This window comes from Tachyglossus aculeatus, unplaced genomic scaffold (genome assembly GCF_015852505.1).
Source record: "Tachyglossus aculeatus isolate mTacAcu1 unplaced genomic scaffold, mTacAcu1.pri scaffold_1_arrow_ctg1, whole genome shotgun sequence".
Taxonomy (NCBI): Eukaryota; Metazoa; Chordata; class Mammalia; order Monotremata; family Tachyglossidae; genus Tachyglossus; species Tachyglossus aculeatus.
Window position 1 is genome coordinate 6,022,882 of NW_024044915.1, and position 11,834 is coordinate 6,034,715.

Sequence of the window (11,834 nt, forward strand, 5' to 3'; positions counted from 1 at the left end):
TTTTTGTTTGATAAGGTTGAATTCACCCCTCTGCCACTACCCATGTGGACATCATCCACCTCTGGAAGCCATTATCCTGGAAAGTCACATGGGTGTGAAGTGGAATAGAGAATTTGGCCATCATGCTGAGCAGACCATTTCTGACCATTGTCCTTGAGTGTTTCCAATGCTGGCTAGATAGAACTGATGAACTATTTTGGGTTTCTCTTTAGCGTATTCTTCATTTTTCAATTCTGAAAAAGTAAAGGAAATGCTTCTGAGTGACCTGATTTTCACAGTTCTCTTCATTGCTCAGATTGGGATTGGGCTTTGGGGGAACTTAATTCTGCTCATGATGCATGTCACCATCTTCATTTGCCATCACCAACAGAAGAACACCACAGACCTGATTCTCATTCACCTGACTTTGGCCAATGCAGTGAACCTTCTTACCCAGGCTACTCGAGGGCTAGTTATTTCCTTTAAATGGGAGAATTCTCTGGAAGTTATTGGGTGCCAGGTCACCTTGTACATTAAGAGAGTGGCCAGGGGCTTTTCTATCTGTACCAACTTTCTCCTGAGTGGATTCCAGCCAGTCACCATCAACCCCAACAACTCTGGTTGGGCCCAGGTTAAACACTGGGCCCCCAAGTATATCTTGCCTGCCTTTCTCTTATTCTGGATCTTCAATCTTTTGGTGGAAATGAATATACTAAAACCAATGTAGACAACAAAAATGTCACCATTCCATTCAATGGCAACAATAGGAAAGGTGGTATTAGTACACATTATTTAAATAAGTTAAATAATCTGCGCATGTTACTCCCCTCTTCAAAAATCTCCAGTGGCCACCAATCAATCTGCGCATCAGGCAGAAACTCCTCACCCTCGGCTTCAAGGCTCTCCATCACCTCGCCCCCTCCTACCTCACCTCCCTTCTCTCCTTCTACAGCCCAGCCTGCACCCTCCACTCCTCTGCCACTAATCTCCTCGCCGTGCCTCGTTCTCGCCTGTCCTGCCATCGACTCCCGGCCCACGTCATCTCCCGGGCCTGGAATGCCCTCTCTCTGCTCATCCGCCAAGCTTAGCTCTCTTCCTCCCTTCAAGGCCCTACTGAGAGCTCACCTCCTCCAGGAGGCCTTCCCAGACTGAGCCCTTTCCTTCCTCTCCCCCTTGTCCCCGTCTCCATCCCCTCCATCTTACCTCCTTCCCTTCCCCACAGCACCTGTATATATGTATATATGTTTGTACATATTTATTACTCTATTTATTTATTTATTCATTTTACTTGTACATATCTATTCTATTTATTTTATTTTGTTAATATATTTGGTTTTGTTCTCTGTCTCCCCCTTCTAGACTGTGAGCCCACTGTTGCATAGGGACTGTCTCTGTGTTGCCAACTTGTACTTCCCAAGCGCTTAGTACAGTGCTCTGCACACAGTAAGTGCTCAATAAATACGATTGATTGATTGATTGATTTCTCACTGCTAAAACTGTCCATGATGTCTTTGTTTTCCTCATGAGCAGGGCAAGAGGCTACATGGTGCTTGTGCTACACCACCACTGCAATCAGGTCCAGCACATTCACACCAGTAGCCAAACCCACAAAGCCTCCCCAGACTCCAAAGCCACCCAGACCATCCTGCTCCTTGTCACTTGCTTTGTTTCTTTTTACTGCATCAATAGCAGCATTATTCTGTCTTTGCATTTTATCAAGCTGGATGACATGACATTCTATAATCCTTTATTATTTCTGGGTTCATGCTATGCTTTCCTTTACCCCTGGGTGCTGATCAGCATTGGTCCCCGCATTTCCAGACTCAAATGGATCTTCTAAGGAGGTAAGATAGCACTTTCCTTCTACATAAGCAAGAAAAGAAATACAGGTCAGCTCTTGCTTTCATTCATGGCCCAAAGACTGTCTGTAAAAACTTTAGTCACTGGGAAGAAGTATGATCTGGGAACAGGATGTTCAATAGGCTTAGCACTCCTTACCCAGCATGGCCTAGTGACAGAGTGTGGGCTTGGGAGTTAGAAGAACCTGGGTTCTAAGCCCGGCTCTGCCACTTTCCTGCTGTGTGATCTTGGGCAAAATTACTGTGCCTCAATTACCTTATTTCGTAGATGGGAACTTAGAATATTAGCCCCTTGGGGTACAGGGACTGTGTTCAACCCGATTTTCTTTTATCAATCCCAGCTCTTGGTACAGTGCCTGGCATACAGTAAGTGCTTAACAAACCATTACTATTATCACTATTCTTATTATGATTGTTATTATTATATGAGAGCACTGGGAAACACCAGCGAGAGAACTCATTCATAACCTACATGTAGATTTTCTTTCAAAAATATCTTTTCATTCATTTCATTCAATCAATCATATTTATTGTGCACTTGCTGTGTTCAGAGCACTGTACTAAGAGCTTGGAAAGTACAATTCGGCAACAGAGATAATCCTTACCCAATAACGGGCTCACAGTCTAGAAGGGGGGAAACAGACAACAAAACAGAACAAAACAAGTAGACAGGCATCAATAGCATCAATATAAAAAAATAGAATTGTAGATACATACACATCATTAATAAGATAAATAAAATAATATATATGTACGTATATACACAAGTGTTGTGGGGTGAGGAGGGTGCATAGCAGAGGGAGGGAGTCGGGACGATGGGGAGGGGAGGCGGAGCAGAGAAAAAGGGGGCTCAGTGTGAGAAGGTCTCCTGGAGAAGGTGAGCTTTCAGTAGGGAAATTATTTTCCATCTGCATGGGCCCCGATCATTTTCCCTTCTTGGATAATAAAGGGCAATGTTCTCCAAAGATATTACAGTGCTGTTCTTGCCTTGTCTTATGCCATCAAGTCGTTTATGACCCATTGTGAGACCAAAGATACATCTCTCCCAGAACGCCCTGCTCTCCATCTGCAATCATTCTAGTATTGCATCAAAAAATACGGAAGTGGTTTATCATTGCCTCCTTCCACACTGTAAACCTGAGTCTCTGCCTTCGACTCTCTCCCTTGCTGCTGCTGCCAAGCATGGGTGAGCCTTGACTTATAGCAGATTGCCTTCCATTCGCTAGCCAATGCCCACGCTAGGAATGGAATGATTAGGCCACTGCTCGACTCTCCCTCCCATGGCCTAGACTGGTAGAGTACTGTAAACTCTTCAGGTGCAACCCTGATGGGGGTATAATGCTGTTACTGAATAGCTATGCTAGGGCACAGCAGTAGAGACAAAAATCTTAGTTAAGAAAGGAACACCTGTCTTTCTTTGCCTCCCCTCTGTGTTCATTCATTCCTTTCTGTTCATTCACTCTTCCTGCCTTTGCTCCATCCAGGTTTCTTTGAGGAAATATGAAATCATCATCCTCATCAACATCATACTTATCACCATTATCATCATCATCCTCATTCTCCGTATCTGTTATTTTTAATTCTGACCTTTCAAAAGGAAAATAAGTATATCAGGATATTTATGGTGGTCTTTTCATTCATTCATTCATTCGTTCATTCATTCATTCAATCGTATTTATTGAGCACTTACTGTGTGCAGAGCACTGTACTACGTGCTTGGGAAGTACAAGTAGGCAACCTATAGAGACGGTCCCTTCACAACAATGGGCTCACGGTCTAGAAGAGGGAGACAGACAACAAAACAAAACATGTCTTCAATTGACCTTTGATTGAGATCGAGGATTATCTGACACTGCAGGAAGTAATTCATATCCAACGATCTACAGTGATCTATCCTATGAGTAAAGAAACGTAATTGAGCCAAGTTCCAAAAGAGAAGCAGCGTGACTCAATAGAAAGAGCATGGGCTTGGGAATCAGAGGTCATGGGTTCTAATCCCAGCTCCACCACTTGACAGCTGTGTGACTTTGGGCAAGTCACTTTTCTTCTCTGTGCCTCAGTTACCTCATCTATAAAATGGGGATAAAGACTGTAAGCCCCATGTGGGATAATAGGATAACCTTGTATCCTCCCCAGCGCTTAGAACAGTGCTTTGCACATAGTAAGCACTTAACAAATTACCGTCATTATTATAATTAAAATTTTATCTCTAGAGTGATCATGTCATTAGATATCATTGTAGCTACTACTTTTACTGGTTAGGAGCCAGAGAGAGAGGCTGTTTGAAAACCAGGATGGGAGCTAGTGGAAAGTGTAAGTGTCCAGAAATCAGAAGACTTGGGTTCCAATTCTAAGTCTTGTACTGTCAAAGCTGTTGTGCATGACTTTGACCTGGTCACTTCAACTATCACTACTTTTTTCACTTTTATCATCAATCAATCAATCTATTTATTGAGCACATACTGTGTGCAGAGCACTATACTAAGCACTTGGGAGAGTACAAAATAACAATATAATGGACATATTCCCTGTCCACAAAGATCTTACAGTCTATAAACTGGAGAGAGTTATGCATGCCCTAACCTACCTCACATGGACTTTGTGGAGCAAAACTTTGGTAACTGCTATGAAAATGCTTTGGAAAATAAATTTGCTCTACAAATTCTCGGGTTTGGTATTCCTGGAGGAGAGGGAGAAGTCAAAATGGATCATAAGATACGTTTTGATCTAGTAAACCAAGTAGCAGTAAATATATATAATTATCAGCTCCTAAGTTTTCTCACTCTCCTTCTTCCCCTCTACTAGTTCAAATCACCTCTTCCTCTTCCCTGTCTCGCTTGACTCAGTGAATTCATGCTTCGGTGCCATGAGAAGGCTACTGATCCATGTCGCTACTACCATTCTTTCAGACTCAGAGTCCCAAGCAAACCCAATCAAAAATACATAGGGGTTAGGGAAGCTGTGTGTCCTAGTGGAAAGAGCACAGGCATGGGAGTCAGAGGACCTGGGTTCTAATCCCAGCTCTGCCATTTGTCTCTGGTGTGACCTCAGGCAAGCAATTAACAAGTACAGTAAAAGAAGTCACAACTTTTTTGTGCCTCATTTTCCTCATCTGTAAAATGGGGATTCAATACCTGTTTCAATCGTATTTATTGAGTGCTTACTGTGTGCAGAGCACTGTACTTAAAGGCTTCGGAATTACAAGTTGGCAACATATAGTTACGGTCTCTACCCAACAACGGGCTCACAGTCTAGAAGGGGGAGACGGCCAACACAGCAAAACATGTAGACAGGTGTCAAAATCGTCATAATAAATAGAATTACAGGTATATGCACATCATTGACAAAATCAATAGGATAGTAAATATGTACAAGTGAAATAGAGTAATAAATCTGTACAAATATATATGCAAGTGCTGCGGGGAGGGGAAGGAGGTAGTGCGGGGGGATGGGGAGGAAGAGAGGAAAAAGGGGGCTCAGTTGGGGAAGGCCTCCTGGATTAGGTGAGCTCTCAACAGGGCTTTGAAGGGAAGAAGAGAGCTAGCTTGGCGGATATGTGGATAGAGGACATTCCAGGCCAGGGGAAGGACGTGGGCTGGGGGTCGATGGAGGGACAGGCAAGAATGAGGTACAGTGAGGAGGTTAGTGGCAGAGGAGCGGAGGGTGCGAGCTGGGCACTGAGACCTCTTCTGGCAACACAAAATAGGACCCCAAGCATCACTCCGGTGGAGGTGAGGTATACTTGTAGTTCCTTCATTAGTCCTTGTTGATGTACTTCTGAAACCTTGGGAGCAATGTCTGGATTAGGGATCCTGAAGGTTTGGGTTTTTCACCATGTCCTCAGATGAGACCAGTTCTCTCTCCTACTTAGACTGTAAGCCCCATGTGGAACGAGGACTGGGTAAGATCTGATTCTCTTGCATCTACCCCAGCACTTGGTACAGTGCTTGGCACATAATCAATCGATCAATCATATTTATTGAACACTTACTATGTGCAGAACACTGTACTATCAATCAATCATATTTATTGAACGCTTACTGTGTGCAGAGCACTGTACTAAGCGCTTGGGAAGTACAAGCTGGCAACATATAGAGACAGTACCTACCCAACAGTAGGCTCACAGTCTAAAAGGGGGAAACAGAGAACAAAACCAAACATACTAACAAAATAAAATAAATAGAATAGATATGTAAAAGTAAAATAAATAAAAAATAGAGTAATAAATATGTACAAACATATATACATATATACAGGTGCTGTGGGGAAGGGAAGGAGGAAAGATGGGGGGATGGAGAGGGGGACGAGGGGGAGAGGAAGGAAGGAAGGTGTTCAGTCTGGGAAGGCCTCCTGGAGGAGGTGAGCTCTCAGTAGGGCCTTGAAGGGAGGAAGAGAGCTAGCTTGGCGGATGGGCAGAGGGAGGGCATTCCAGGCCCGGGGGATGACGTGGGCCGGGGGTCGATGGCGGGACAGGCGAGAATGATTCACGGTGAGGAGATTAGCGTCAGAGGAGCGGAGGGTGCGGGCTGGGCTGTAGAAGGAGAGAAGGGAGGTGAGGTAGGAGGGGGCTAGGTCATGGAGAGCCATGAAGCCCAGGGGCTTGAGAGAGAACAATACAACACGATTACCAGACAGACCTGATTGCCCTGTACCTACCCCAGCGCTTAGTACAGTGCTCTGCAAATAGTGAATAATAAATATGATTGATCAAATGATTATGAAAACTCTCGCCCCTTCCCTCCTCCCCACCTTAATTTCCATCTTCAACTGCTCACTCCCCACTGGTTCCTTCCCCTCTGCCTTCAAACATGCCTACATCTCCCCCAATCCTAAAAAAAACCCTCTCTTGACCCCACTTCCCCTTCTAGTTATTGCCCTATCTCCTTCCTACCCTTCCTTTCCAAACTCCTAGAATGAGTCATCTACTCTCGCTGCCTCGAATTCCTCAATGCCAACTCTCTCCTTGACCCCCTCCAATCTGGCTTCCGTCCCCTACACGCCACCGACAATGCCCTCTCAAAGGTCACCAATGAACTCCTTCTTGTCAAATCCAATGGCTCCTACTCTTTCCTAATCCTCCTCAACATTTCAGCTGCCTCCGACACTGTGGATCACCCCCTTCCCCTCAACATGCTACCCAACCTTGGCTTCAAAGACTATCCTGGTTCTCCTCTTATCTCTCTGGCCGTTCATTCTCAGTTTCCCTTTCAGGCTCCTCCTCCCCCTCCCATCCCCTTACTGTAGGGGTTCCACAAGGGTCAGGTCCTCTTCTGTTCTCTATCTACACTCACTCCCTTGGTGAACTCATTTGCTCCCACGGCTTCAATTATCATCTCTATGCTGCTGACAACCAAATCTATATCTCTGCCCCTGCTCTCTCTCCCTCCCTCCAGGCTCGTGTCTCCTCCTGCCATCAGGACATCTCCATCTGGTTGTCTGCCCGCCATCTAAAACTCAATATGTCCAAGACTGAACTCTATATCTTCCCTCCCAAACCCTGCCCTCTCCCTGACTTTCCCATCACTGTAGATGGCACTACCATCCTCCCCATCTCACAAGCCCACAGCCTTGGTGTCATCCTCGACTCTGCTCTCTCTTTCACCCCACACATCCAATCTGTCAGCAAAACCTACCGGTCTCACCTTCACAACATCGCCAAGATCCTCCCTTTCCTCTCCATCCAAACGCTACCTTGCTTGTTCAATCTCTCATCCTATCTCTACCGGATTACTGTATCAGCCTCCTCTCTGATCTCCCACCCTCTTGTCCCTCCCCGCTTCAGTCCATAATTCACTCTACTACCGGGATCATCTTTGTACAGAAACTCTCTGGGCATGTTACTCCCCTCCTCAAAAATCTCCAGTGGTTGCCTGTCAACCTACGAATCAAGCAAAAACTCCTTGCTCTCGGCTTCAGGGTTATCCATCACCTCGGCCCCTCCTACCTCACCTCCCTTCTCTCCTTCTACAGCCAAGCCAGCACCCTCTGCTTCTTTGCCACTAACCTCCTCACTGTGCCTCATTCTCACCTGTCCTGCCGTCGACCCCTAGTCCACATCCTTCCCCTGGTCTGGAATGCTCTCCCCCCACACAACTGCCAAGCTAGCTCTCTTTCTCCCTTCAAAGCCCTACTGAGAGCTCACCTCCTCCAGGAGGCCTTCCCAGACTGAGCGCCCTTTTTCCTCTCCCCCTCCCCATTCCCCCCTCTAGCTTACCTCCTTCCCCTCCCCACAGTACTTACATATACTTCTACAGATTTAGTACTCTATTTCACTTGTACATACTTACTATTCTATTAATTTTGTTAATCATGTGATATAGCTATAATTCTATTTGTTCTGACGATTTTGATATCTGTCTACATGTTTTGTTTTGTTGTCTGTCTCCCCCTTCTAGACTGTGATTCTGTTGTTGGGTCGGGACCGTCTCTATATGTTGCCAACTTGTACTTCCCAAGCGCTGTGTGCTCTGCACACAGTAAGTGCTCAATAAATATGATTGAAGGAATGAATGAATGTTCCAATCACTGTACAAAGTGACTGTCTCAGGATCACACCTGAGAGTTTCCAGTACTCTACCAGTGTCAGCCATGGAAGGGAGAGTCAAGCAGAGGCATAACCATTCCTAGCTTGGTCAGTGGCTCGCAAGTGGAAAGCAATCTGTTACAAGTCAAAACTAACCTTTGCTGAGCAACAGTGGCATGAGAGAGGGTCTTGTAGTCGAGGGCAGAGACTCAGGTTTATTCCACGGAAGGAGGTATTAATAAACCACTTCTGTATTTTTACCAAGAAAACACTATGGATATACTTCCAGAATGATTGCAGATGGAGGTAGGGCATTCTGGGAGAGATGTATCCATGGAGTCGCTCTGGGTCGGAAATGACAGCATAAGACAAGACAAGACTGTACTAAAACTAGTAGATGCAAGGTAATCAGATCTGACACAGTTCTTGTTCCATATGGGGTTCACAGTCTAAGTAGGAGGGAGAACAGATTTTGCAAACACCATTTTACAGATGAGGAAACTAAGGTAAAGAGCAGTTAAGTGACTTTTTTCACTGAATATTTAAATTGAGGTGAGATAGGTTGGGGCAAAATGATTGAGTGTTTTAAAGCCAAAGGTAAGGGGTTTCTGCTTGATGTGGAGGTGGATGGGCAGCTCTTGGAGATTCTTGAGGAGTGGGGAGACATGAGTTGAACATTTTTGTTGATAATGATTCATGCAGCAGAATGAAGTATGGATTATAGTGGGGAGAGATAGGAGGCTTGAAGTCAAGAGGCAGAAACTGTAGTCAAAGTGAGTTAGGATAAGTGCTTGGATCAGCAAGGAAGCAGTTTAGATGGACTGTAAAGGGTGGATTTTTATCAATGTTGTAAAGGTAGAAATAAGTGCTTAACATATACCATCATCTTTCGCATAGCCTGGGCAACAAAAGTAATTCCTTTTCCTTTAGTCTGATTTTTGGGTTTCATTAGAGTAATTGTCAGATTTCTTTTTAACCACACAAGAATTTAGGCTAGTGCTTCCTTTTAGGCCTGTAGAATTTGGCAAGTGTACTATATTGCGAAGTTAGTAAAGGTGGGGTAGCTTTTAGAGGGGGAAATAATAAAACGAGTAGAAGGATGGTAAGGGGCAGTTTTAGGAAGCAGCAATGTAGTAAACAGAGGGCAGGATTATTATTCTGCGGCAGAAATACAAAAGGGGATTATTTCTCAGGACAATTAGACTGAACAAGAGCAATATCATTTTATAATCCCGAATCATGAACACAAAAGAGCTAAAGGGGAGTGCCTTGGAATGGTAGAAAACACTGAGCATCCCTGTATGCTGTATGCTCAGGTAAGGAATTTACCAAGTACAGAATTAATGGCAGCTGAACTGTTAGTGACTTCTTGCAAAGACTGCACAGAATCCTGATCAAAATATTTGGACACAAAATATTTGTACATACCTCAGAAATGTCCTGGACCACACAAGAAGCGAAGGAAGAGATGTGGGGTGCCACCTCTGGGCCAGAACCAGAACCAGCTTGGGATATTGGAGGGAGTAGGAGGAGCCAGAGTGGGGTTTCCACAGTCCCCTATACCAGCCTCCAGTACACTAAGTAATTGGACCCCTTGATATGTTGGCCTATTTTTTGTGTAACTTGCTGGGATGTTAGGGTGGAGGAGGATTGTGACTTTTGGGGAATTCTTTTAGAGGGACCCAGGTATGTTTCTGACAGGCAGCAGTTTTGGTCAACGTCTTGGTACAGTAAAAGCAAGATCAATTGAAATCTGGATTCTCTCAATTGGATCAAAACGGGCCAGAGGTTCAGCATTGCAAGACCAGATCTGGTATGGCAGGCAGGGTAGCTCTGGGCCAATTGGCATTAGGGATCTGTTAGGCAGATTGCATTTTGGATGTTAGAGTCTCCTCCTTGTCACCCATCACACAGGGACAGGTTCAAGGGTTGGTGTGGTGAGAGTGAGAGACTGGAATCAGAAAGACTGAACCATGTAAAATTTATTCTGTGTGGTTAATTGAACTTCCCTCTCAGGAGGAATACACTTATGCATTATCTAGCTCCTGCCCATGCATGCTTCCCACTTGTGAGGAATTGACTTGTGTGTTACTCACATGCGTTGAATCACCAAGCTCCCAACCCTGAATGCTTCCCTCTCTGGAGGAATTCAGTTATGTGTTACTCTCATGTGGTGAAGCACGTAGCTCCCCCTCATAAATGTTTCCCACTCAGGAAGCACTTATGTATTACCCAAACATGGATGAGCTCCTAACTTCTAGCTCCATGAGTGCTCTATGGGACACTCACTTGCCCCACAGCTCCTCAGTTGTTGCAGACAGAGCAGGAATCCCACACTCTCAACAAAGGTGACACACAGCCAGCTGCTACAAGTCTTGATCCTCTGTCCAGAACATCGGAGGCAGTGGATATTTATTACCTGTCCTTTTGGAATTTTTGAGCTTCCAGTTTCCACTTTTCCAGTCTCTGTTCCCTCACTCCCACCCTCACCTCCCACCCCTATCTCCTCCATACCTTACTAGGTCGGTATAGGGGCAAAGGAAACCTTCTCCCTGGCCTGGGATGTCTAGCAGTTTAGGTTGCAGGGGTGGCATCCTGACCTCACTTCCAATTTCTACTTTGCTAGCACAGACAAGCAAGAGATAGCATTTTGACTTTGTGATGGTGGATGTTTGAGATGGTGGATGCCCCAGTTTATCTTGGAATAACACTGTTTGTGGGGTACCATGGCCATGACATCAAGCAGAGTCACTGAAGTTGGTTAGGAACAAGAGTTACACAGATGGATCAGGCCTGGGGACTAGATTTCCCACACTGCGAGGTGTCAGTGTTCAGGGTGAGGGAGGAACAATCAGGAATGGAGATCAGCATCACAGGTCACTCAGTTGGATCGTGCTTCAGTAACAAGTCCCCCTTATAGACTGTAAGCCCGTTCTGGCCAGGGTTTAGCTCCCTTTATTGTTGAATTTTACTTTTCAAGCGCTTAATAAAGTGCTCTGCACATGGTAAGCACTCAATAAATATGATTGAATGAGTGAATGAATGAACAGGTTCCCATGACAAGAAGCAGGGCTCAATTCGGAATCAGGGATTGCTCAGAAAGACTGTGATTGGGGTGACCAGGTTTCCAACAGTGAAAGAGCAGACTAGGTTCTAGAGGACCATGGAGTGAATTAAGGTGATGTGGGATTGGGAATGTGGACCTCCGTGAAAGGGGTCTCAGTACTGTGAGACAGTTAATGGATATGTCCCCCCGAGGACACATATAGGAGCTAGGAAGCTCAACTGACAAGTCCTCTGGAGACGTAGCTGGGAGTGGAAAAAGAGTTCCCAAATGTGGCAGAATCCTGGGAGCTCTGACTGGATTGAAGGAAACTTGGAGCTTAGGGGCACCACAGGGATACAGTGACCAGTCTGGGGTTAACGGCCGCTTAGCAGAACTGAAATGGAAGAGGATCCAGAGTAGCTCCCAA

The 11,834-nt window shown here is 45.2% G+C and overlaps 1 protein-coding gene across 1 annotated transcript in view; it reads left to right on the top strand.

Moving 5' to 3' along the window:
• LOC119923529 (vomeronasal type-1 receptor 3-like) overlaps window positions 1-1,819 on the top strand; it is a 43,169-nt gene extending 41,350 nt beyond the window's left edge. Inside the window, 3 exon segments of the mRNA XM_038742894.1 lie at window positions 213-701; window positions 704-793; window positions 1,458-1,819. Coding sequence (XP_038598822.1) covers window positions 213-701; window positions 704-793; window positions 1,458-1,819 — 941 coding nt within the window.
• The last annotated feature ends 10,015 nt before the right edge of the window (window positions 1,820-11,834 follow it).